This window comes from Heterocephalus glaber, unplaced genomic scaffold, assembly GCF_053883595.1.
Source record: "Heterocephalus glaber isolate CG9 unplaced genomic scaffold, H.glaber_assembly_v1.0 deba00001444, whole genome shotgun sequence".
Classification (NCBI taxonomy): domain Eukaryota; kingdom Metazoa; phylum Chordata; class Mammalia; order Rodentia; family Bathyergidae; genus Heterocephalus; species Heterocephalus glaber.
In genome coordinates this window covers 13,854,303-13,882,078 of record NW_028258297.1, presented here as the reverse complement: position 1 = coordinate 13,882,078, position 27,776 = coordinate 13,854,303, and the positions used below count along the sequence as shown (strand labels likewise).

The window sequence follows — 27,776 nt, the reverse complement described above, 5'->3', positions numbered from 1 at the left end:
AGTCTAGAGTCTTAAATAAATCTTTTCTCACCTTTGCTTTACTTTATAAAGAATTAAGATCAGTGCAATACCATAAACTGCACATGTGATTTCTAAAGTATACAAATGTGTTTCCTTTCAGATGACTGCCAGATTAAAAAGCGTTCGGCTTCTCTGAACTCCAAGGTAATTACTAGTTCACTTAGTACATCACTTAATGTCGGTGAAGTATTTGATGGCAATACAATTTTTGTAACTATTTGAAATTACATACCTTTAAATGAAAATCACAAAACAGTGATTTTAATTTGCATGCATGTATATGATATGTGTATTTGCCTAGTTTATGGAGTATGCTTTTATATTGCCTGCTGTATTTGTATATTAGTCATGTGCTTGGCAGCATGGCAAAAGCTAGTATGGCAATGGCACTATTTTGTCATGCAAACCAAATTTTGTAGCTGGGTGTGGTAGTACATGACTGAAATCTCAGCACTCTGGGAGACTGAGCAGGAGTATCACAAGTTTGAGCACAGCCTGGGCAACTTAGTGATTTAGCAAGATTTTGTTCTCAAGAAAAAAAAAAGAAAGAAAGAAAGAAAAAGTTGGGTGTCATGGTGCATGACTGTAATCTCAGCACTTGGGAAGCTGAGGTAGGATGATTGCTGTGATTTCAAGGCCTGCATGGGATGCATAGTGAGACCCTGTCTCAAAAATACCCCCCACCCAAAAAGTAAAATTTTAAAAGGACTGAGGATATAGCTCAGTACAAAGGCCCTGGATTCAATAATCAATCCCAGTATACACACACACTGGAAAGAGGCAATCTGACAGTGGCATAGCAGATGCACAAACTCCTCACAAATCTTTCTCCTCCTTTCCTGCTCGTTCACTACCATCAGGCATCGCTTTCTCCTCAGGGCCTGACATCACTACCTCTGATCCAGGTGCCAAGTCCTTGCTCTTAAATCCAATACCACTGCAAGGCAAAGTAAGCAGCAAAGGCAAATGTTTCTCTTCCCTGTAAAGATGCTTCCTAGAAGTCCAGTGTGGCATTTCCTTTTCATTCTTGGTGGAAAATGAGACTGAAAAATACAGTTTTTATTCTGGAAGCCATATGCCTAACTAAAATCCAAGAGGAGAATAGGATGTGGACGATCCACCAGCAGTTTTTTGCAATAGCTTGAAAATCAGGATTCCACAGATTTACAAAATTTTTGAGCAACTGACTTTAAAATCATTCCATCTAAATCTTTTTCACAGATGAGTGAAGAGAGAAATACAGAAGTGATTAGTCTGATCTAGTTGTGATAGAACTATGATTAAAAACCAGCTTTTTCTAACTGCAGTGTGACATTTGTGGGATGCTCAACTAATTATGAAATTAGGATATCAGTTTAAGGATTCATGCAAAACATTTTTTAATTGGTTACTATATTTGAAAATAGTTTTATCACCTTAAGTTGTAAACCACAAAATACCATATAACACTTTTTGTGCACATTTCAAGGCCGATTTATAAACACATCCACTTATTAAAATAACATGGCATCTCATCTATAGAGCTAAACATATTGATGTCCTAGAAGTTGAGAATAGAATGATGAGAGGAACGGGAAAGGGTTGATCAATAGGAACTAAGATAATTAGGTAGGACCAAGAGGTCTGGTGTGCTATGGCATAGTAGGGTGACTATAGACAATAATGTACAGTTCATTTCAAGAAGCTAGAGAAAACGTTGAAAATGTTTTCACTATAAAATGATTTAAACATTATGCAATGTACACATGGAACATTGCATGGTGTCCCATTAATACATTTTTTGTTTTTATGTATCAGTTAAAAATAAAAAATAACCATGAAACCTTAAATGTATTAAGTGAAAAAATGAAACTATGAAAAAAAGCTATAAATGTAGTTGCATATTTATCTCCTCTTGAGTTGGGAGAAAATTTTATTTTTTGAGACAGGATCTTGTTATGCAGTTCATCGTGGCCTTGAACTCTAGATGATTCTCCTACTTCAGCCTCCCAAGTGCTAGGATTACAGGCATGTGCCACCACACCTAGCTAGGGGGGGAATCTTTTTAAGTTAACAAAAAATTACAGCAGAAGGGAGAAAGTGACTTTTGGCTGAATTAAGAAAGCAAACATTTTCTTCCATCAAAATAAAATATGGACAAAAGGTCATAAGCATAAACAGATGGTTCTCAGAGCAGATATATACATGGTTTCAACACAGAAAAACAATGTCCAGTTTTACTAGAGGTCAAAAAAATACCCAAATAAGAAATTTTATATTCTTAATTCATTGGCAGAAATTAAAATTTTATGTTGCATAAAATGGAATATAAATTGGTAAAATAGTTCTGAAAGACAATTTGTCTAGAAACAGTCTTTCAAAGTATGTCTACTGTTTAACTCAACAGTGCTCAAATGCATGAGTATGTATGTACACGGATAATCATCCGTGTTGCAGATAAAGACAAAATATTGAGTTCTTTAAATGTACATTTTCCCTTTTTGGGCAGCCATCTTCTCTTCGAAGAGTGACTATTGCCTCTTTACCCAGAAATATTGGAAATGCAGGAATGGTAAGCAAATTCCTGTGTGTGTGGGGGGGTGGTTTTTGTTACCAGGGATTGAACTCAACACCTTGCACTTGCAAGGCAGGCGCAGTGCCACTGAGCCAAATCCCCAGCCCCTCCTATGTGTTCTTGATGAAAAATAAGTTCACTTTCATATGACTAAAGGAAAAAGTTCACTAAATACTAAATATTTTAACATCTGAACTTCTAAAGGTGGCTGCAACAGAAAATGACAGATTCAGTAGAAGATCAAGCAGTTGGTGAGTGTGATTTTATGGCTGTTCTTTGGGAATCATACTATTTTATAATGGCACCATAGCAAATAGGCCTTTGAAATAAGTGATATATAGTAACTTGATTTGTTCAGAATATAAAAAATTACAAAAATTGGTCCATGACAAAGTTTAAAAATTATGAAATGGGAGTTATATGAATGTCCCAAGGAAAAATTAGAACATAGAATTTTTGTGCTGATTCAAGCAGTAGGAAATAAATCAATAATGGCTACTGATTTATTTATGCTCCTTATTTAGGCGGATTTTGGGGTCAAAGCAGAGTGAACACCGCCCGTCGTTACATCGATTCATTAGCACCTATTCCTGGGCAGATGCTGAAGATGAGAGGTGTGAACTAAAGTAGGTATAGCTGGGTGTATCTACTAAACTGACATGAGCTGGGGCATGAACGAGGAGGTGAATTTCACAAAGGTGAAATTAATGCTGTGTCAGCAAAAACATTCGTCGTGAAAGACTTTCATAAACTGTAAAGTACTCTTATTTGTGGATGCATTCACTTCTGAAGCTCTCAGAACAGCCAAGTTTGAGGTTTTAACTTAGAAGAGATCCTAGAATTTGCCAGATTTTTAAAGATTTTATTTTCCTAAGTGTCTGCCATGGGGGGAGGGCACAGAAGTAAAATCTCCATCTACATAATTTTTACAAACAATACCCGAAATGTAGCATAGACATCCATGTTTTAATCCTGGGAACCTGTTGCAAAGTTCAGATTTAGTCATCATAATGAATCTTTTCCAGAATTGGGAGAAAAAAACTAATACATTCCTTTAATGTTTATAATCTTGTTTTTGCTTATGGTCTGATTTCTACTGAAAGTTTGACTGAGAAAGATATAAGAATGTAGTTGATTTTGCCTTTGGGGCCTTGTTTTTTTAAAAAAAACAAAACTCAATCTACCTCATGTTTTGTATCAATTTCTGAAAAATTGATATGCAATTCCCTTTGGCAATTGTGAGGGTATTAAAAGCTAAGGATTTAAAAATTCAGCTCCCAAAGGGGGACCATCAATGAATATGATAATGAAGCAGTTTTTTTTAAGTAGGGCAACAGCTCTTTGGATAAACATTTGACTGAAAATAGTTAATCAAATTGTTAGTCCCCATCCATGGAATAATAGTTTACTTCAACTAGCTTAGCTTAATATAGAGTATTTTCCTAAGTCCTTCTTAAAATTAAGACCTTTAGAGAAACAGAAGTGACACTTTAATTTTTATCCCAAATTGACACTAATCAAAAATATTAGAGACCAGAGTTAAACAGAATACCCAAAACAATGTGGTAGAATATTTAACGAGAAAAAATTTACTATATTTCAAATAAAGTACAAAAATGAAGAAATGTATCCATATTTTTAATGTACAGTTAAATACATGTATATGAGTGGTGAGACTAATTTTTATATGTTCTTTGTAAATTTCCCCTTTTGTGTATTTGGTTAATATTCCAACTTTCTACATAAATATTTTAAAATTCTTATAAAATTGGTGATAGAACTTTTGGAGTCTTAGATAGTAAAACAGATATTCCTGAACCTCTTGAATGATACAGTAAAACTCACCAAATAATTATGGCACATTATCGGTTAAAAATATCCAAAAACAATGCTTATTACTTGCAGAACTAAAGATGACTCAGAATCACCTGGAGAAGAAATAGTCGAAAGGACGAGGAAGCCAAGCCTTTCTGAAAGGAAAAATAATCCATCAAAGTGGGATCTCTCTTCCGTGTAAGTTGCCTCCTTGCCCTATGATACCATTTATTGGAATGGGAAGGGGTAACATAGGGAGAAGAGTACTCATCAATTTCTTTACCAAAGACATGCCAGATTGTTATATTTAAAATGAGTAATGGAACTTGTATGGTCAGCTACAGTTATCCTGGGACCTATTTTACAAGAGGCAGGAGGGCTTACAGTGTTAGGAATGTGACCCTGGCACCATACAGTTTAGATGCAGATGCCAGATGTCTCAGTAGCTACGTGACCTGGGCAGGTACAGCCACTTGTAAGCTCCAGTTTCTTTACCTATGTCATTGTGCTGCTGTTGTGACTAAATGATAGTAGCATGGAGTTAAAGAAATAGTTTAAATTTTAGCACAACAGAGGGACAGGGTGTATTGAACAATGTGACATCGTATATACACGTCCATAAGTGCATACACCTGTATCCTGCTCTACCAAGGAAATACTGTTTGGTTCCACTGTGGCAATCAAAGTTACTTTACTTGATTGAATGAAATACTTATTAGGAATTAGTGCCTAAAATCACATAATTTTCCTAAAGCATATGTTCTGAATTCCAATCATTATAAGGGGTAGGTGCAGATCATGCCCCAAAGCAAGAGGCTAAATCCTACTATGTAGGTGGTAAGGCAGTGGTGGTGGTTTGGATAAATGAGGAGATTGGGGGTGACAGCAGAAGGAGGGCTTCTCATAATGAATTACTGTGATTGCCAAATTCCGTTTGTGTTTTCCTCATAGCCCTCACACACTGGCCACGTGGGCAGGAAATCTCGGGACCTCCGTAAGAAAGGCTAACAAGGCTCTTTGGCTCTCTGTTGCATTCATCGTACTGTTCGCAGCTCTCATGAGCTTGCTCACGGGCCGCTTTTTCCAGAAGTCTGTGGATGCCGCTCCCACCCAGGAAGGGGACTCCTGGATATCTCTAGAACATATCCTGTGGCCATTTACCAGACTCCAACACCATGGGCCACCACCGGTGTGACTGCAGCAAACCCTATCGTATGTGTCTTGATTTTAACTTTCCATACTAGGAACTTTTAGCTGGGATTTCCCTTAGTAGAACACAAAATCACAGGTTTTTGGAGAAACTGTAAGATATTTTGCATCCCCACTTTTTGTGGTCACCTCCCCAATTATGAAACACAAAGGAGGATGTTTTAATGAGCTTTAATGTTTTTCTACAATGCATCTAAATAAAGAACTCTTCAATTCTTCCTATAGTGAAAGTCGAACTTCTCAATAGGCCAATTAGTCAAGGAAAAAAAAACCCCACTGTTTAACTGCACTGAGGAATGCAGGATTTACTGGCCAAGATAGTAGTTTGTAGTTGCAGGTGGAGATTAAGAATAGCTGAGCACCCTGGTAGAGAGAAGCATGTGGCAAACTGAGTCTATAAACTGGCAGCTGGAACTTCTGACTTTCTCTATGGCTTCCTTGGAAGCAAAATCCTTTACCATGTGATACAAAGTGGAATGCAACTCAGTTTCTTCTCCAAGCGCTTCAGAGAATGACTCGCTCTCTTCGTTTATCTTGAGCCTCCTTGCTCTGTCCCCACTGAACATAAATAGGGCCCAGTTAGGGATGTCAGTGTGCTCCTCAGTCAGGTGCTCTCTCACCTAAGGAAAAGAAAATTAGAAAAATATGTTAACAGTTCACCCTCTACTCATCACTTGAAGGGTTCAGTCCCCCAAATTGCCCAAGTTAAACATTCTTAAGGTCCCATTACTGAATTGTTTTTAAACTCTAAAACTCTATGTTGGTATTTATGGAGTTTTTCTACGCCCATGAATCCAATTCAGTGACTTTTTGTTTTGGTACGGTGGATCGAACTCCGGACCTTGTGGTTGTGAGGAAGGTGGTGGCACCACTGAACTAAATCCCCGGCCCTCTACCTGCATGAATTCATACAACTAACATTTCAGTGCCTGTCACATGCTAGGCATATAACAGCAAAAAAAGGAAACAAGGACACCAAAATATACTAATAAATAGCTACAGCAACAAAACAGTTTCCCCTGCTCGAATATAAGCTTCTTGACAGTTGGCAAGAAAACTATGCTTAAAAACTTCTTGAGTGCTTCATTAGCATGCTGAGGCCCTGGCTCCATCGCCAGTACTACAAAACACAAAAATTCATCAGTCAACTTTTAGAATTCAGTATCTTTTCTACCAGGCAATGGTAAATGTGTTAGAGGAGAGTCTCTGTGATTGTATGCAAGGATATCTATGTTAAAGGCATCCATAGCTCTAGCCTGAAGTCACAAGCATACCACTTACATAGGTTGGAGACATTTTTCTTTTTTTGTTTGGGATTAAACCCAGGGTCTTACATTCCTAACCCTTTCCATTTTTTAATTTGGAACAAGGTTTCACTAAGTTATCAAAGCTGACCTCAAACTTGCCATCCTCCTGCCTCTGCCTCCTAAGTAGGTATGACTTTAGGCAAGTGGCTGGCCTGGCTTTAATATTTTTGACAGACAAAGCTAAAAATTTTTTTTGAAAATTCAAAATACTATTTTGAATATTGTTTATTTTTAAAAGAGGAAAACGCTGTAGTCTCCATTTGGTTTTTGAGTACTCTGTCTTCTTTTGAAAGATGAAGTAGTTTTATGGGATTTTAGATACCCTACCTTAAACACAACATTTGTAGAATCACATAGTGTATTCCACTTGCTCCACCCAAAGGCAATAGCAGAACTCAGCAGGGCCATCTGCCGATAAGCTTTCATTTCCACCAACGGAACCTGCCAATATAAAAACAAATAGTTGATCTTGGGGCTTCCTTGCAAGACTCCCAAAACTGGGCACGGGCTTTCCCTTCCTCTAAGCAGAATCCAAAGGTGATGTCCAGAAAAGCCCTCTGGGAGCTGCCGCCTCTCCACACCCCTTCGCCTCTCTGGCCTTGGCTCCCCAGTTCCCCTCCAGGGAGTGAACACCAGACCACTCCTTCAGGGCTCTGGGTCCAGCCTCTCGAAGCAGGACACATGTGGTTGAACTGTGCACTGTCCAGGCCACTCACCTTCTGATACTAAACTACGAGCTTAGCTCCAAGCTAAGCAGGGACCTGTGCTTTAGTCATTAATGTGTCCTAATCATCTAAAACAGTGCTCAACTTATAGCTATTTGGGAAAAACATTACTGAATATTCTGAAAACACAAACAGGACACTACATTAACGTTATAGTCACTACAGAGTTTGAGTTACTAAAATCAAGGAGTTTTTTTTCCCCTGTGTGCGTACTTAGCTCTATGATTATTGCCAAATGTTCTATGGATGTCCATCTGTACTGCTACTCAAGTTTCCGGTGTGTTCATAAACGTGTTGAGTATAGAACTCTTTTGCCTAGGGATAGGGACATATCCTCCATGATTAGAAGCACTTTGTACCTTCATTCAATATCACAAAGGTTCACTAAGGATTTGCATTCTAGGAGTCTGCTGGGGCTAATAAAACTGATTAAAAAACAGCTCCGGGAGCCCCCAGGTGAATAAGGAAGGGTCTAATTTAACTAAACCCTGTATTGTGAAGCAGCAAGCAGCCACGGAGGCTTTGTCAGAAACCTAAAGATGGGGGTTTGGAGGACTCTGGTGGTCCTTGTCTGTTTCATTTTGCCTGCCTTTCTATGTTTGAAAAGGTACAAAGTTATTTTCTCTTAAGTCTTATATGCAAACGTAGAAAAATGTATAAAATGAGAAGTCACTCAGCTACTTCTGCACTGAATTGACCAGCTCTCGATATGTGGCATTTATCAACTTGAAGATCATACTATAGGGTTAATTCTCTGGCAAGATTACTAAACTTGAGAGAACCTGGCTTTTCTGGGCTTTTCACTTTTTCTTTTCTAACTATAATCATGTGGTAGTGAATGTATACAAATTTAACACCTGCCAACATTCTAAATGCCCACCATATTAATTTCAGAAAGAGCAGCGCTTGCCTTATTATTTATGACAACATAAAAATGAGAGTATGCAGTCGGGAAGATATTCAGCCCAGTTTCTTTCAGAGCACTAATGAAAGGAATAGGAGTCATCCACTTTCCTTCCAACACAGACCAGGGTCCTTTGTCCTTTACTTTGATTGACGCCAACATGCAGAGGTTTTCCTAAGTTTAAAGAAGAAAAAAGAAGCTTTTATTAAAAAGTTAAATTATTACTTTAGTATCCTTCCAGGTCTAGCCTTTATCACTCAATATTAAAAATGAATGCAGGGGGCCGGGGATTTAGCTCAGTGGTTCTGCTGCTGCCTCACAAGCACACGGTCTCGAGTTCGATCCCTGATACAAAAAAAAAAAAAAAAATGCAGGACAAGTATGTGTTAGGTGGATGTAGGAGGAGCGCCACCAAGTCCTCGTTACCATAGAAGCAGTTTGCTAACTTTTTCTAGGCTTTATCTGAACAGTCAAGGGATTAGATTAATCTCTCAGATCTCCTTTTATTATAAAAGTTATGACCTAAGAATGATGCATCAAATGCTGCAAGAATGAGTCAAAATAACTACTAAAAACAGTTACGACTGTACTTTTTGGGATTAATGTTTTAAACACATGTAAAATTTAACACAGTGGTGCATAATTATCCAATTTTAAGGTTTGGCAGAGTAGCAATTCAAAGGTGTATGGAGCTCACATCTCATCTATTTTGATATTAACTAAAATATTTCAGTATAATCAGTATAAAATTATTAATGAAACACTTTGCTTTTTCATACCAACTGTTCAAACTCCAATATGTGCTTTAAATCATAGCACTTATTTGGACTAGTCACATTTCAGGAGCTCAATAACCACATGGGCTAGTAGCTACCACATTAGATGGCACAGATCTATCTTTAACATCTGACCTGAAAACACATAACCATGTTAATAAACGAACACTGTAACAGTGTTTATATCTTCCCGTTAGCCTAGAGAAAGCATCTTTGCCACCCGGGTACTGGGGGCAGCTGAGATACTGTGGGAAAGCACCACTATCAAGATTAGGAAGGCCACTTCACTCCAGACCACTTTGGGCCTCAGTTTCCCTCCATGAGGGCAGATTAGAAATGCTTTAAGGTACTTTGTAGCACTGACAATCCTAAGCTCTGGCTCTCCCATCTAATTTTAAAAGCAAAGTTTGATAAATATTAAGACTTCTAGGCTGTCTTTATAAAAACAATCATTGAGATACATTTTACATAGCACAAAATTCACCATTTCACATATACGATGCAGTCGTTGGGGAGGTTAGGTTCTCATTATGTAGATCAGGCTGGCCTCAAACACACAGTGATCCTCCTGCCCCAATGCCATCATTTTGAGAAACTTTATCAAGTAGTATAACTATCACCATAAATCATTTTAAGAACATTTTCATTCTGCCTGAGAAAATCACATATGTCCATTTACAGTTAGTCTCCATTCCTACCCTCAGCACCAGGCAATCACTAATCTAATATTGTCTCTGTAATATTTTCTGACTGATGAACAGTAGTGTCATTTAGAGAGAGAACAACTTCAGAGGGAATTTCAAATGCTTGGATGATGATTATGGAGCCACTTCAGGGTGACTCAAAAACTGAAATGCATACTAAACCAGGCTTGCTGGCCTATTCATTGGTCTACCTGTAGTAACTTCAGGGGACAACTGTGACCCTCACTACTCACGTGTTATTGCCTATTTATTCAATTAGTATCTTAATTAGAAATAGCTCAGTGTAGATTTTATATGTAATTATAAAGTGCTTGTGTTTGAATATATAAATCAATGACTGTTTCAACACATTATGCTATCCAAAGACTTGCTAGACCAGGAACTTACCTTAATTTGTATCTGAATCTCAGTAAATACTGTTGTCACAGTCAGAAGTGCTTTATTCACATCAAGTGGTTGTAGTTCCCACGACTGGTACGGCATGTTAATATGAGTGTCTTGCATCAAGGTAACAGGGCCAAAGGTTTCCAGGTTGAATGATATAAGTTTTTTTTCTGGGGTGTAATACACGTCACTAATGCCATCAGTTCGCCAGTATTTACCTTTATAGTAAATGAACAGTGACATCAGTTTCATTTTTTCCTACAAAAATGAGGTCAATGTAGCTATCTATGTCAGTGATCCTTTACATTAAGAATAAAATCTAGCTGGGTGGGGTGGCACACGCCTGTAATCACAGCACTCAGGAGGCTGAGGCAGGAGGATGGCTGTGAGTTCAAGCCCAGCCTGAACTACATAGTGAAAGCCTGTCTCAAAAAACCAAAATAAATAAAAATGAATGAATGGATGGATGAAAAGCTTAATAAAAAGCCACCTTCCCTGAGCATTTCCCTGCCTCCAGGATTAAGACCAAGCTCACAGCACGGTCTTTAAGACCTTCAGAGTGAAGCATTGACTCACTTTTCTCCTTCCATTCCTTGCCATTTCCCAGACCTGTTTTGCCCCCACCCTGCTCCGTTTTTTTTTTTTTTTTTGGTACCGGGGATCGAACTCAGGCCCTTGCGCTTGCAGGGCAGGCGGCAGAACCACTGAGCTAAATCCCCAGCCCTTCAGCCCCATTTTTGTACCTTTCCCAACAACATTGTTTTTCTCTGGGCCTTTGTACATGCAGTCCTTTTTTTCCTAGAATACTCTCCCCTAATGTTTTAGAGAAATGCTCTTCCTCTTTTTAAACAGCTTTTCACCTGTTTGAAGTATACCATTTCAATTATTTTTAGTAAATTTACACAGTTGTACAACCATAAACACAATCTGATTATATCAGAAGTTCAAAATAAGATCTATTCACAGTCAATTCCCACTCCCAGGCAGCTTGCCGTTAATATACTTCCTATCTCTAAAACTTGGCCCTTTTTGAGTTGTAAGAGACACAAAAGAACATGTATGGCTGCATTTATAGGAAAAGTCTAAAACCTAATTTAAAAGTGAGAAAACTTATTGAATAAAATCACACCAAAGAAGATATATGAAAGGCTAATAAGTACATAAAAAGATGTTCACTGGTATTCATCACTAAGGAAGTACAAATTCAGTCCACAATAACATACCACTTCCCACTCCCTAGAATGACAGATAATAACAAATGTTGGCACGGAGGTGGAGAAATGAAAACGTTCATGTAAAATTGTCCATTGACTTTGAAGAAACAGTTTGGCAGTTTCTCAAACATAAATTTACCACTCACCCCAGCTATTCCTCTTCTAGGTATCTACCCAAGAGAATTGAAAACCGAGGTCCACACAAAGACAGACACACACAATGTCCTTTTCATCTTTAAGGCCCTGTTCAATATCCCATCCTATGAGATCAACCCAGGTCACTGTTGAGCCCTGCAGCAACTTAGGCCTGTCTGTTCCAGTACCTGACTGCATAGCATCTGATCTTTTCCCTGGCTGCCTCTCCCGTGACTTTGAGAACTCCCGGAAGGAGGAACTATGTTTCATTTCTACCCTATGTCTCCTCATTTCACATACTTATAGGACTAGTGGGTGAAGCACTGTCTCATTAGATCCAGTCTCCATGGCTACCTGGCTCTTCCCTCTTCTCACATGGAGGGTTCCACGGACTAGGTTTTATTCTTAAATTTAATACAACAAATGCAATTGCATGCAAATTATTATTTCTCTTTTTATTGGTAATTAACAAAATCAATTTGTAAAGGTTAATATTATTGCCTATCAAAGAAATTCTCCCAGTATTTCCTGATAAAGTTTCCCCATAGCTTAAAAAAATTACTGGGGCTGTAAATTATTACTAATCAGTACAGTTGCATAGTCAAATTCTGCAAAAGACATTTATAAATTACCTTGTGTAATTCTAATTTAGTATGGATCATTTTTTTTTTTGGTACTGAGGATCGAACTCAGATCCTTGCACGTGCGAGGCAGGTGGCAGAACCACTGAGCTAAATCTCCAGCCTCAATGTGGATCATTTTTAATGTGGTATTTAGGGACATTACTATCAGCACCTCTAAAGCAACATGAAAGAAAAAGTTACATAATTGTTCATTTTTATGTATTTCATAGTTTATGAGAAGGTACTAATTTTTAATTCAAACTATTTCTAGAATATAAATAATGAATTGTGGTTTTGGAGCATTGGGGCATTCATAAGCAACTACAAAATATTTACGCCTTTTGGTAGAAGTTCCTATAAATTATCTGTCCCTGTGACTAAAACGTAGAATGAGAGACCTGTGCCTTGAGGATCTGTTCCCAGTGTATCACCAAGTATATAAATCCCTCACAAACAAATGGATGCAAAGCAACTCTGAAAATAAAGTCCTATAACTTTCACATGGGTTTCTTACAACCACACAACTTGATACACAAGACAAAGAACTTTCAAAATTCAGCCATCCTACCATAAAAGGTATTTGGTAATGATTTTCAAATCATTAGCTTGTACGTCTGTTTTTATTAATATGTATTTAATAGTCTGCAAAAGTAACCGTTTCCTGTGGTTCAAGAATCAAGTTATACCACACCTGCCTAGCAAGTGCAAGGTCCTGAGTTTGATCACCTGTTGGGGGTGGAGGGATCAAGTTATAAAGTAGTATACAGTGGCTACTTTTCCTCTCTCTCTGGTTTCCCATCTATTCCAACTCTGATACTTGTTTGCAATTTATAGGTGGATAATGTTAAAATAAATCTGAATCACCTCAATCCAAATTATTGGGTTATTTTGTGAGATAGGTTATGCTTTTGACTTTTCATTATTTATTTATTTATTTATTTTTGGTACTGGGGATTGAACTCAGGACCTTGCACTTTCGAGGCAGGCAGCGGAACCACTGAGCTAAATCCCTGGCCCTCATTCGTTTTTTAAACAATGGTACAGCCATAAATTTGTTATTCATAGGCTATGGAAAATATTGGCATTTTAGAACCTAATAACAAAAATTCAACAAAATTTAAAATTCCAGCTCCTATGCCTTTCTATCAAAAGCAAAGAAAACAAAGATCCTAGAACTGGCTGGCGTCAATATGTCTAAAACAAGAAACTCAGTTTACACACTACATTTTATGATCAATTTATGGATTGGTGTTATTATCCCTCTTTTTATGAAGTAATTATAAAAGTTGGTATTGCTGTACCTTTAGCATCCCACCTTGCGACCATAGGTTCCTCAAAAAAGGCTACTTTCTCCTGAACCTGAAGAGTGACTTCTATAGGCGGAAAAGCATTTTCTGTTTCAAAGTTTTCTGTGATTTCTGGAGGATATGTAAATTTCTGTAATCCTTCTTTGAGTATCTTTAAAAAATGACGAAAACACCAAGTTAGAAGGTAACAGTTAAAGACGTAAAAATAAATAAACCAAGTAATTTGTAATAAGCATGTCATTTGGTCCCTACTAACAAAATGTCACAAGAAAACAAAGACAAATGAAGAGAAAATTACTGAACTCGAATGTAACTATAGAACTTCCATGGGGCAAGTTCTGTGATAGAAAACATCAATTTATTCCTCTGAGGAATCCCACAAAGCCTGTACTTGATAACTAAGTCTTAGAGAAATTAATTTGCCAAAGATTACAAGATGACTTTGAGACAGCACAAGCAGATCTGTGGGACGCTGAGTGACATGTTCTGATTTCTCGGGAAGGACACATAGGTAATCGAAGTGTAGGCAACTTCTGAGAAGTGTGATGATGAGTGGGTGAAAGTAAAGCAGACAGCCGATTTTCCCAGAATAAGGGAGCTTTGTGCATTATTTGAAAGCAGCAGAAAAGGATCTAGGGAATGAAGATTAAAAATGTCAGAAAAGACAGAAAAAGCCAGGTGTGGTGGCACATGCCTATAATCCCAGCACTTGGGAGGCTGAGGCAGGAAGACTGCCCTGAGTTGAGGCCAGCCTGGGCTGCAATAGAAAGTTCAAGGCCAGGCTGGACTACATGGCGAGACCCTGTCTGTCTCCACTCCCCCCTCTCTCTCTCACACACAAAGAAAATAATTGTAGAGATTTTTTTTTTTTAAACCCTTGGGAGAAAAAGGAGTGTTTCGTTGCAGGAGAGAGAAATAGGTGTGAATTCATTGGGTGCAGATGCAAAGCCTGGAGTACTGGTAACAGAACAAAATTTAAGAACAGTAATAGATTTCTGTGTGGATCCTTAAAAACCCTGGCTCAGGTACGGACAGAGTCTTGAAGGCCTGCCTTCATCAGGAGGCAGTCTTCCTTAGTCTGTCCCCTGTCCACTGGGTATCCCTCAAGTATGGAAGGCAGATTCAAAAGGATTCTCTGAAGTGGCAACAGCCAAAAGTGTCTCTCTCCCTCAGGCTTTCTCTAATAAATTGCATTCTCATTTGGGGGGAGAAAGGAAAAAAATGGCAATATCAAAATTAGTTGGGGAAAAAGAAAACACTCCTCTTACATATAAAGCCCATATAGCACATAAACAGATATAAAGTATTACCTGCAGATTAAAATTTTATTGGGGAGGGTAATTGGGAGAAATGTCTATAAAGACTCTGGGGGAAAAAGTTGAGCTGTAAATACAAGAATGCAACAAGATCCTTAATGTATGGGATTGTGTGTGAGATCAAGATGGTAATCTGTCTATGCACTGAGCTACAAGGGAGAGAGAGAGATTCAAGCCACCACGATGTTAAAACAAACCAACACTACCAGAAGTGATACAACTTAGGGAACAAGGGTGTGAACTCCTTGAAATCTGATCTGTCAGATCATTGCTATCAGCAGCAGCATGCTTACCATGCAGCACTGCCCATGCATTGACAGCAAGGCATCACCAGGATCAGCACTTCTCAGACTTTAATGTGTACATGAATTATCTGAGGATCCAGTTAAAGTAGAGATCAGTAAGCCTGAGGCCATGCCACGAAGGATGCATTTCTCAGACATTTCAAGGCAATGTTTGTATTGCTGGTTCAGTGCTACTGCTGATTCAAGGAACCATGCTTTGTGAATCAAGGATTGAGATCAGAAAGAATCTTCAGGGAGTTCTGGCTAAAACAGATTGCCAAGCTTCACTTTGGAGATTCTGACTCAGTAAGTTTGAGGCAGGACTCCTGAATTTGCCTTTCTAGCAAATTCCCCGATGATGAGAGAGGTTGGTTGCCCAGGGATCACATGGTGACAACCACAGATCCAACCAATCAGTCTGCAAACTTAAAAACCTTTCTAAAACCTTAAAAACCTTTAAAAAACTTTCTCTGGGAAATGTCTCCCACCACCTCTGTTTGTAAATAAAGTTGAAGGGAGTCTGCACGTGCCCATTAGTTTACATAAAGCAGTTTTAGCACTCCAAGAGCAGAGCTGAGTGGTTTCAACAGAGCTGGTTGGCCCAGAAGACTGAAAATATTCACCTCCTGGCCTTTTACAGAGAAACTGCCAACCTCTGATCTAGATTATCAAGGCCAAATTGGCACTTCCAGATGTTAGTGCTGGAAGTTTACAATTAGCATAGTCTAGTTTTAAAATCCATGTTTTAGATTCCTTTAATATTTGATTCAGATCTTTAATACCTATAAATTCAAGATGGCTTAAAATTGCATTTAGCATTTGGAGTGCTTAATAAGGTCAAAGGTCACTTGACATTGACTTTGGGGGTGGGGCGTGGGTACTGGGGATCGAACTCAGGACCTTGCACTTGCAAGGCAGGCTCGGTGCCACTGAGCTAAATCCTCAGTGCTTGACATTATCTGAGATGAGGTAAAAACATGGGAAAACTATTTTGCTTGTAAGTTTGGCTTAAAGACTTTACATACCTCCACCATCATCCAGCCTTTCACTGGTTTACACTGTGGGGGGAGCTCCAAAATATCCAAGTGGTACACGCCACCCAGAATGGTGAACTGGCATAAATCCACCTCCTTGCTTTCAGAGACTTCTGGCTTTTCAGGAGCATTCTTTATCAGGTTCAGCTGTGCTAAAGTTAATACAGTTTTTAAATAGATCCACAACATTTTTGTATTAGATGTGAAATGAAAAATCCTAATACTAGTAAGGAAGTTTTAAATAGCTGCTAAATCTTTTAAAAAAGTGTTTAATTCAGAACTATTGATTGATTGTTGGGCATATAGGCTGTTTCCAGGATTTAGCTATTGTGAATTTTGCTACTATACACATAGGTATGTATACATTATCGTGCTATGATGTCTTTAAATCTTTTGGGAAGAAACCAAGAAGGGTAATGGCTGGGTCAAATGGAATTTCTATTTTTAGTTTTTTGCGGAACCTCTATACTGATTTCCATAGTGATTGTATCACTTTACAGTCCCACCACAGACTTGCCAGCATTTGTTATTGGTTGATTTCTTGATGGTATAAAGAAAATATGGTATTTATACACAGTAGATTACTACTCTGCCATAAAGGATAAACTTGAGTCATTTATAGGAAATGGATGCACCTTGAGACCATAATGTTAAGTAACTCAGACACACACGTTTAAATATCACATGGTTTCTAGTATATGAAAAAAACTCAAAAAAGGAGAGAAAAAATATTATAATACAGTGTGGGCAATGGATCTAAAAGTGTACCTTGACTTAGTACAATTGTCTCATATGTTTTTTATCTTCTTTGGCCTATTTGTCTGGTTTTCAACACATATATAAGATAATTAACTTTATAAGGTCTTATAAATAAATGGATCTGATGCTGGAAAAGTAAATGGGGTGGAGGGAAGGGGAAAAAATTGAAATGTGTTATGTACATGTACTAATTCCCTAAGTGAATGTAATCATTATGTACTGCAAACATGTACTAATAAATTTTTTTAAAAATTAACTATTCATGGAGCTAAACTTGGAAGTAGAACTAGTGTGTATGACAGGGTTCAGGGAGGGCTTCCTTCATATTCTGCATACTAACATTTTAGAAATAGGCATATAATAAGCATGTGTTCCTATTAAAAACAAAAATTACATTTTAAAAAAGATAATAAATAGTTTTGGCCAAGCATGGTGGTGCATGCCTGTAATCCCAGCACTCCTGGAAGCTGAGACAGATGATCACAAGGTTAGATCCAGCTTGGGAAACTTAGTGAATTTACAATCTCAAAATCTGAAAATATTAAAAAATAAAAGGCCTGACAATGTAGTTTAGTGGAAAGGTCCCAGGTTCAATTCCCAGTACTGGCAAAAAGGTTCAATACAAAATTTGATAATTGCCAAACTTATTTCTTAAAATTGGACATCATGGGACTAAAAAGCCAGAAGGAGAAAAAGGGTAAAAAGTAAATTTTGGTCCATATATGAAATTAAAGTTAATTTTTTAAAAAACCGAAAATAGAACCAGCTTATAGAAAAATAGGGTTGAAGCCTTGAAAGTGAAGAAACTGGACCGGTTAACCTCTGGTGTTCAGAAATTTTCTGGGAAATCCTATTTTTCAGTAATCTCAGTGCACAATCAAAAGGAATATTCAAAGCCACATGTCACAGGGAACGTCCATACCTCTCACCAAAGATTTCTGAAATAGGGCTGTGATTAAGAAAGGGAAGTCAGACCATTAAAGACTTCACCCTTTACGAGCTATGTGACCTTAGTCAAGATGTTAATTAACAGCTCTAGTCTTAGTTTTTTCAACTATAAAGTGGATATAATAGTATCTATCTTACAGAATTTGGAGAAAGAATGAGCTGGTACTAGACACATGGTAAACACATAGTATTATTATTACAACTTTTCTCTTCCATAAAAGCAAGCAAGCAAGAAGATGGCACTGAATTTAACCCATGGAGATCAGGCACCGAAAGTAAAGGGAAATAACCTGAGAAAACCCAAGCTAAGCAATTGCCCTTTTTTCCTTGTGTACATTCAGTATATTGTACCTTCAGTTTTTAAATGTATTTAATAATTTATTTACCTAACAAAGCAAGAATTCTGTGTCCAAATTTAGATGGCTATGATATATATTATTTGGGGACCACCACATAGAAAAGCTTGATATTATCCTTCAGCTCACATAAGTACCTGGCTAGCAGAGAACAGGAACAGATATGGCCAGAGCCAGCAAACTCCTGTCAGGGTTCCCTCTACCTATGAGTGCCCAGGACTTCTTTGGCCACGGGGTGATGAAGTTATCAGAAAAGACAGACACAAATCTCAAACTAGACGATCAACAAGTTAAACATCACTATCACATTTCTAAATTATATCCAATGACTATTTGCCAGGATAAGACTAAATACAAAAACTCAAATACTTTAAAATGTTGAGGTATTCCCCATTAGTGTATGTGTGCTTGTCAAAGTTCATGACAACACTGGTTACAAATAATGACAAATAACTTTACTATCAATAGAGATTTAAATAATGTTCTGTTATTGGATGGACATTTTCGGCTTCTAAAAAAAGTGAGGTTACTAATACATTCTTATAACAATGTTGACTGTTCATTTATCTAAAGTAAGTATTGTGTTCTATGTACATACAATGTTAAGTGGAGAAAAGCACAGTAATTTTCAACAAAACATTTGTGTGTTATGATCCCATGGCTATGAAAAATTGAGAGAGAGAATTAGAGAAAGCAACAGACTTCTGGGAGGATGGCGGAATGATGAGCAGCAGAGAAACAGCCTCTCTCATATTTGGAACCCAGACGCTGGAATATAGCAATGTGAGGAAGAGAAGGAAGGAAGAAGTGGGTCCCCGGGGTCCATCAAGGATCTGAAGTGAGAATTAGAGTCTACAGGGAAAGCAACAAGAGGGAACACAGTGAATAAGAGGGAGGTAGCAAGCAGTGCTTTCTCCCTGAGCCCCTGCTCCTGGCATGGGAGGCGCAGCTCAAACCTGCAGACATATGGTGACTACTGGTGATCCCAGAGTCCCCCACAAAGAAGCATATCAGTGAAATTGAGCAATGGACACAGTAGACTGCAGTGGCTAATGAGTTATTTGGATTCAGATGCCCCCAGGAGAAGGTAATTGGCCAGTAGCCATTTTGGAGAGAGGCCAACTAAAGTCAGAACTCAGAGCAGCTTCAGGTTGGCTCCATCTAGCAGCTCCAAGTGCTAAGGTGACACATAGTTGAATTCAAGCTGGCAAGAGGCCAGGGAGCTGAGTTCAAGGCAGCAAGAAGCAGAGTTGAAGCTGGCAGGAGGTACTTGAAGTGTTGTGGGCTGAAAACCTTGGATCCTAGCCTCAAAGCCAGAAACCATAAGCAGCCTCAACTTCAGTGGAACTAAAGGCTGAGGTTTGCTGGGATTGTCCATCTCGGCCATAATGCAATTGCTGGCTTGCTGGGATCAATCAACAGGGATGTGGGCTCTGTCTGCCTCCCCTGTCAACCAGTGACAGCAGAAATATACCCTGAAGTGGACATTTTTTTTCCTGTTTTTCTTGATTGATTGTTCTTGTTTTTATTCAAGAGAAACACTTTCTTCTTTCTTTCCCTCCTGTCTTCTTTACGAGTTCCCAAAGCTTGCATAATCTTCCTTTGTCCTCTAGCCTTGATTCTAAACCCTTTCTGTTCTATTTCTCTATTTTTTTCCCCTAACCCCTTTAAAATCACCATATTGAGAGGATATTTACTGTATAAAACTTTCTGGTTTGTTTTAAATTTTGTTATATAACTACAGATCTTGTTCCTGTGGTTAAAGTTGACAAATTAATCATTTCCAGTTTGTCATTTTCTAGGGTGTGTTTGATGCTATTGTTATTACTGATTATACTACGTTAGCCAAGGTGATGTAATTGTTCTAAATCAGTTGTTCTTCCAAGTTTGCCAAGACTGAGATGGCCTGAGGGTCTTAAACAATACCACAGGTCAGTGCCAAGAACCAAGGCCTAGGCCGAATAGGCAGCAATTTCTCATCCTCAATAAATTAAAGAGGTAGGATCTTGCAACAGACTCAAAACCCAAAAGCCTGCGACACATGGAAGACATTGCTGAGAGGTAGTAATTTCCTAAGGGTTCCCAATACTAGCAATAAAGATACCTACCATACACAATTTATAAGCATCAGCACAGGAATTAAACTTAAAATTATTTTTAAATTAAAAAATGAGAAGACACAGAAGCAAGATGCAATCCCAGACATCCAGCTTTCCAAAGGCAAACCCAAGCAGCAGTGAGGTAGAACAATTTGAAAGCCAGCTATCTGGACTATCTGAAATAGTAACAACAGAAGAACAAAGCAAATGAATGAGACTCTAGGAAAAACTCAAGTCAGAAATAATTTCTCAGATAATTTTAGAGGTGGCAGCCATAATGAAGGCATAATTAGTGAATCTAGAGAAGATACAGATTTTAAAAAACAGAGGAGCTTAAGAAAATGAAGTAAACCATGAATGCCCAACACTGAACACATGGAAATTAAATAAAACCCATCTGAACAACCAATGGGTCACAGATGAAATTTAAAAAGAAATTAGAGCAGGAATTAATGCAATTGAGACTAATAGGATCAATGAATTAAGTAGTTGGTTCTTTGAAAGATTCATTAAAATTGACAAACCCTTAGCCAACCTTGTCCAAAAAAAAAAAAAAAAAAAAAAAAAAAGACTCAAATCCATGCAATTAGGAATGAAAAGGGTAAAATCACAATGAATCCTACAGAAATCCAGATCATTACTACCTACTTTGAGAACCTGTTTTATTTTTTCATTGCATGAACCTTAATTTTATTGAGTCTCAACACCCTTGTGCAAGTGTGCAGCACGACACTGCCAAATGTGGAAAGTGATCATTATTCTTTGAATAAAAACATCAGTGAAACAAAAAATATGTACACACCCAGATGCTCCCTTAGTTTTCTTAATTTGTACCTGCAAAATATAATTCAGTAATAGGACAACGTTCTAGGTCACTCACATTATTCATTATCGAAAGGAAAACTCAACATCATAAAAAACCAAACAATGAAATAAATAAATAATTTACCAAAGGTAGTTTTGCTGCATTGCACATTACCACACAGAATTCTAAAGCTGATTTTAAAGCTTAGAAAACACATTTGCCTAAGTTTCTTGCTAAGTGATATATCCTCCTTACAAAGAAAGTGACCTCATGCAGGCCTGAGTGTAAAATGTAAATACCTGCTCTTCAAGAGTGCACAGGTGGGGATGGCAGAGGGTTGGCAGAGCCCAACACTGGCCTCAAGGCCCAAGCAGCAAGGGTGGCACCTGGCCCCTGAGCTGTAAAGCACTGCCTACAGCGAACAGCTTTCAGGAGGTGTGCAAAGGGCGTGGGTGCAAATCCACACTTGTTGTTTACTGTGATGTCCCTAGATGGAGTGTAAAGTATTTTGAGAACATCCCTTAAAAATGGAGCAGCACAGGGCATAGCTATGGAACACAAGCATTTCTTGCTACCAAGATTTAAACAGAATGTATTTCTTTGACAAGCCTTTTATCAAACTCCCAATCCAGTTTATTTTGCTTTCTGCAAATATACAGTGCTGCCTGCCTTCTTGGCCGGCTTTGAAATGACTTGATTCTTCTCCTTTGCTATCTCACCCATTCCCACATCACTTTGAGAAAGCACTTGGTGCTCTTCTCTTCCATGGTGTACAGTGCTACGGGAAACTACTCAAGTCCTTCCTGGAATATGACTCACTGTGGCTGGAGACAACTCTGAACAAATGATGAGCTCCCTGGAATAGCATATTCTAAACAAACCGGGACGGGCAAGTTTCCTGCTTTGGTAGAAAACTCATCTTCCCTCAAGTGAAATTCTGGTGTGTAAATACTTTAAGATTGAAGTGTGGTCACTTCTCTTGCCCACGGGTGGTAACTAAATTCCTGAATTAAGAGGATACTGCTGCCTGATTCCTTCCTTCAGTCAGACTTCAGTTTGTGTCTAGGCTGCCCCCCAAGGGCCCATGTTAGTCCCCAGCTTAGTGCTACTGGGAGGTAGTAGACCCTTTAAGGGGTGGGGTCCAGTGGGAGGTCTGCAGGTTACTGGCACTTGCCCTTAAACTGATTGTGGGGCCAAGCCCTTCCTGCTTCTGTCTTTTGCACCAGGCATAAAGTGATGGGTTTTGCTCTGCCATGATTGCTGACTTTTCACAGGCCCAAAACAGTGGGGTCAAATGACCATGGACTAAAGCCTCGGAAACTGTGAGCCAAAATGAACCCTTTCTTTATAAGCTGATTATCTCAGCCTCTTATTATAGTAATGAAAAGCTGACTCACACAGTCAGCAAACTTTCCACAAAGGGCCATTTCGTAAATAGTTTAGAGAGAACCTGTTTTCTAGTAAGATGGAAAACACAGATGAAATGGACAGATTCCTAGATATATGTGGATTACATAACCTGAATCAAGAAGACATATTCTAAATAACCCAATATCAGTAAATTAAAATTGAAGATATAATTAAAAACCAACCAACAAAGAAGAGCCCAGGTCCTGATGGATTCACTGCTGAATTCTACAAGAAATTTAGAGAAGATCTAATGTCACTACTCCTCAAACTAATGAAATTAAAAGGGAAGCAATGCTCCCAAACTCAATCCTGGAAATAAGCACTACCCTGATACCAAAACCAGAGAAGGATGCAACCAAAAGAGAGACCTACAGGCCAACCTCCCAAAGAAACATAGACGCCAAAATCCTCAATAAGATACTGGCAAAGAGAATGCAGCAAATCATCAAGAAAATTATATACCATGACCAAGCAGGATTCATTTCAGGGATGCAAGGATGGTTCAACTACACAAATCAATAAATGCAATACACTATATTAACAGAACTGAAGACAAAAACCATATAATCCTCTCAATAGATGCAGAAAAAGCATCTGACAAAGTCCAACACCCATTCATGATAAAAATGCTACAGAAAATTGGAATGGATGGTCTTTATCTCAATCTGATAAAAGCTACCTATGACAAACCAACAGCTAATATCATACTAAATGGAAAAAACCTGAAAACTTTTATTCTAAAATCAGGAACAAGACAAGGTTGTCCATTGTCACCAATCCTGTTCAATATAGTTCTGGAAACATTAGTCAGAGCAATTAGACAACAGAAAGAAATAAAATGAAGGTAGGAAAGGAAGAAGTTAAATTATCATTATTTGCAAATGACATGATACTCTACATAGAAGACCCCAAAAACTCCACCAAAAGACTTCTAGATTTAAAAACTAAATTCAGTAGCATAGTTGTACACAAAGTCAACACTCAAAAATCAATAGCATTCTTGTACACAAATAACAAACTCACTGAGAGAGAAAATAGGGAAACTACACCTTTCACAAATAGCATCCAAAAATGAAATATGTAGGAATTAATCTAACAAAAGAAAGAAAAGACCTTTACATTGAAAACTACAGTAGTCTGAAAAAGGAGATTGAGGAGGATATCAGAAAGTGGAAGGATATCCCTTGTTCTTGGATAGGCAGAACCAATATATTTCCATTTTTTTTCTTTTTTTCCCCCAGTACTGGGAATCGAACTCAGAACCTTGCACTTGTGAGTGAGGCATGGTGCCACTGAGTTAAATCCCTGACCTCTGGCAGAACCAATATAGTGAAAATGGCCATACTCCAAAATTGTTATACAGATTTAATGCAATCTCTATCAAAATATGAATGGCATACTTCACAAAATTAGAGAAGACAATCCTAAAATTGATTTGGAATCAGAAGAGATCTAGACTAGCATAAGCAATTCTGAACAACAAAGGCAAGGCAAAGGGCATCACAATCCCTGACTTGAAATTATACTACAAAACTAAATTGATAAAAACAGCACACTGTCAAAAGAACAAAACAAAAATTCCAAAACAACAACAACAAAAAACAACAGATCTGAGGATCAGTGGAACAGACTGGAAGATGCAAAAACAACTCCAAACACATTCAGCCACCTTGTCTTTGACAAAGGGGCCAAACACCCTCACTGGAGGAAAGACAGCCTCTTTAATAAATGGTGCTGGAAAAACTGACTTTTCACATGCCAAAGAATAAAACTAAACCCATATCTTTCACCATGCACTAAACTAAAATCAAAGTGGATCAACGATCTAAATACTAAAATAGAAACACTAAATCTGCTGGAAGTTAGAATAGGTAGAACTCTTGAAGACAGTGTAGGCAAAGACTATGAACAAAAACCCAATCACACAGAACATAGCACAAAGAATCAACAACTGGGATCTCATCTTATTAAAAACCATTTTGCACAGCAAAAGAAACCACCAACAGAGTAAAGAGATAACTCACAGTCTGGGAACAAAAAGTTGCCAGCTATTTCTCAGACAAAGAACTAATATCTAGAATATGTAAAGAACTCAAAAAAAATCAGACCCCCCATATTTAAGGCTCCAATCCAAAAATGGGCCTCTGAAATGAAAAGACATTTCTTAGATGAAGTATAAATGGGAAATAAATATATGAAAAAATATTCAACATCACCGGCATTCAAGTGATACAAATTAAAATACTGAGAATCAATCTCATGCCAGAAAGAATGGCTGTTTTCAAGAAATCAACCAATAACAAATGCTGGCGGGGCTGGGGGCGGGGAAAGGAACCCTTCTCCACTGCTGGTGGGAGTGTGGACTGGTGCAACCACTGTGGAAATCAGTGTGGAGAGTCCTCAAAAACTAAAACTAGAGGTCCCATTTGACCCAGCTATTCTTCTTCCCTAAAGAATTAAGGGGTAAAGGGCAGACAGGTAATGCGGAAAAAATAAGAACCAAGATACATCATGCACAGGTACAAACACTCAATGATAAATGTAAATGTACTGTATACCTAAAATGTACCCCAAATTAATATTATTAAAAAAAATTAAAAGCATCATACCATAGTGATATATGCATACCCATGTTTATAGCAGCACAGTTAGTAATAACTAATTCTTAGAAACAGCCCAGGGTCAGGGATTTAGCTCAGTGGTACCACGCCTGCTTCCCAAGCGCTAGGTCCTGAGTTTGATCCCTGGTACCAGAAAAAAAAAAGCCCAAATGTGATAAAAATATATATGGTGTGATATATATATATATATATATATCTGCCATAAAGGATAAACTTGAGCCATTTCTAGGTAAATGGATGCACCTTGAGACCACACTCTTAAGTGAAATAAATTGGACACACATGTTTAAATATCATATTGTTTCTCTGGTTTGAGTAACCAAAATTTTTAAAAAGGACCAAAATGCTTACTGGATACTATGAAACAGGAAGAAAATATTCAAATGGGAAGGGGAACAAGGGAGGGGATTAGGAAAGGAAGGAAGGAAAAAGGAATAAAGACTTGAAGGAAAAAACGCAAACAAAGCTTTTGTAAATAAGGAGGGGAAGAGGGGTTGAGGGAGGGGAGGGGAATGAGAAAAAAGAATCAAGATATTTCATGTACAGGTACAAATTCCCTATGATGAATGTTATCAATATGTATATCTAAAATGTACCAATAAAATTAATTTTTAAAACGTAAAAAAATTAGAGAAAGCAAATAAGTCTATTAACACATTATCTCAAGGGAGGGACTCTGAAGAATTTTCACTTTAAATTTCTGCAATGCCTGCAGTTTTATTTTTTCAATGACCTTGCATTACTTTTGTGAGAAGAAAATCTCAATAAAGTTGAATTCTGAAAATGCAATTTGGAATACCTGCTGCAACCGTTTCACTTAGTAATTTCATCTCCAGTTCACATTCTGTGGCTTTCGATTCTTTCTTGACAGAAGTCTACAAGCAAAACAAATCAAATCACCACACGGAAACCTTTCTACTTCAGCTCCATCATCTTGTGTTCCAGTTCCCACTTCCTATAGCTGCCACCTGAATTCTGATCCTTGCTATGGGCTAAAATTGAAAGCAAACGAGCACAACTCCACTGAACTTCACTACTCTGCTCAGATTCTCCTCTGAACACCCTCAAGTGTAAAAAGTAGGACCATGGGAAGCAATGCAAATTATAAGAAGTTTTATTTAGGGTTTACGATGGCACTCACCCTGTCCCCTCCGAAGGAAGGTCCCAAGCATCAGGTGCAGGGCTGCCCTGGGCGGTGGGAGTGGGAGGCGGGGGACTCAGGAGGAGGCAGATCCGAGCCCTAGTGATTATAGACCTGGGGCAACACGATGGTGAGAGAAAACACAGCCACATCTGCCACCCTCGCTCTCTGCCGGTACCAAGTTGGAAAGTACGGTCCCTGCAGACATCAGTGTGACATCAGTCGCACTGGAATCCCAGCTGCTGCGAACCTGCAGAATCCTCGAAGGTTTGCAGCACACTTAGATGAGTAACCTGAAATCTGCCAATGGCCTGGCTTTGGGAAGGGAGCCAGAGGAGGCCCTCCCTGTAATTTCGCTGGCTCTGGCCCTGTCTGTGCCTCTCCTAGCCCAGCACCAGAGCGAGGCACAGCCCCGTGGGTAGGATCTCAACGGTGGGCAGGCGCTCCGCAGTACTTGCTGCCCCGACCACAATCACCCCTGGTCTGACTGCTCCTTGCTGTTAGGACGCCCTGTGAGCGCCACAAGGAGGCGCTCCTCCTCACAAGGAGGAGCTGGGGTTCCCGCTACAGCCTTTCTCCTGTGAGGAGGTGGATCCATGCCACTGTCTGGTGGAACAACTGCTCTAGATTCTTCACTACTAGCAAGGGTCAGGCGTCAGGCCCTTGCTAGTTACTGAGCTGGCATCAGTGATGCCTGAAGGGACCCCTGTAACCCGACAGAGGCCACCGCTACCATGTAGGAGCAGCCACACAGCGAGCACCACACATACTGCTGTCTGTGCTACACCTGGCTGAGCTGCTACAGTGTCCCCAGTCTTGCTAATACATAGATTCAGCCGTTTCTAGGATCCTGATGTAGTAGGTACTGTGCCCAAACTCACAAATCACAGCCAAAGGAGTTACAGGGAGTTTACACTATCGTGCCCAGCTGGAAATGAAGCCGCACTGCATAATAAATACGATACCCCACAACGTATCTTGAGGAGAAAGCCATTTACTAATAAGGCCACCCTGTAAAAATGATAATGATATCTCAGCCGCAATGTGCAGATCTCCAGAAAGGAACATAAGAAATATAAAAAAGCAAGGCAGTACGATATCTCCCAAAGTTCGTAACACTAGCAATGGAGTCCAAAGAAAAAAATTAAAGCAGATGAAATGCCTAATTAGGAATTCAAATGAAGGAGCTGGACACAGTGGTGCACACCTGTGATCCCAGCACTCTGAGGCTAAAGCAGAAGGATCTCAAGTCTGAGCCCAGCCTAGGCAATTTAGGAGACCCAGTCTCAAAATAAGAAATAAAAAGGGCTGAGAATGCAGTTTGG

The 27,776-nt window shown here is 38.7% G+C and overlaps 2 protein-coding genes across 18 annotated transcripts in view; one reads left to right on the top strand and one right to left on the bottom strand.

Annotated features, from left to right (window-relative positions):
- Positions 1-5,817, top strand: part of Irag2 (inositol 1,4,5-triphosphate receptor associated 2) — a 120,402-nt gene extending 114,585 nt beyond the window's left edge. For all 6 annotated transcript variants that reach the window (XM_021259077.2, XM_021259078.2, XM_021259080.2 and 3 more), the window contains 6 exons: positions 122-165; positions 2,510-2,572; positions 2,780-2,826; positions 3,100-3,201; positions 4,481-4,588; positions 5,342-5,817. In XM_021259077.2, coding sequence (XP_021114736.1) covers positions 122-165; positions 2,510-2,572; positions 2,780-2,826; positions 3,100-3,201; positions 4,481-4,588; positions 5,342-5,585 — 608 coding nt within the window. In that variant the 3' untranslated portion in view covers positions 5,586-5,817. The remainder of the gene's footprint in view (positions 1-121; positions 166-2,509; positions 2,573-2,779; positions 2,827-3,099; positions 3,202-4,480; positions 4,589-5,341) is intronic.
- The window catches only part of Dnai7 (dynein axonemal intermediate chain 7), a 77,717-nt gene continuing 55,695 nt past the window's right edge, over positions 5,755-27,776 (bottom strand). For 8 of the 12 annotated variants that reach the window (XM_021259084.2, XM_021259083.2, XM_087213987.1 and 5 more), the window contains 7 exons: positions 26,110-26,185; positions 16,304-16,464; positions 13,673-13,829; positions 10,403-10,617; positions 8,542-8,709; positions 7,234-7,347; positions 5,755-6,219 (listed from right to left, as the gene is read on the bottom strand). In XM_021259084.2, coding sequence (XP_021114743.2) covers positions 5,944-6,219; positions 7,234-7,347; positions 8,542-8,709; positions 10,403-10,617; positions 13,673-13,829; positions 16,304-16,464; positions 26,110-26,185 — 1,167 coding nt within the window. In that variant the 3' untranslated portion in view covers positions 5,755-5,943. The remainder of the gene's footprint in view (positions 6,220-7,233; positions 7,348-8,541; positions 8,710-10,402; positions 10,618-13,672; positions 13,830-16,303; positions 16,465-26,109; positions 26,186-27,776) is intronic. The other 4 variants (XM_087213986.1, XM_087213988.1, XM_087213989.1 and 1 more) reach the window with 2 other exon arrangements.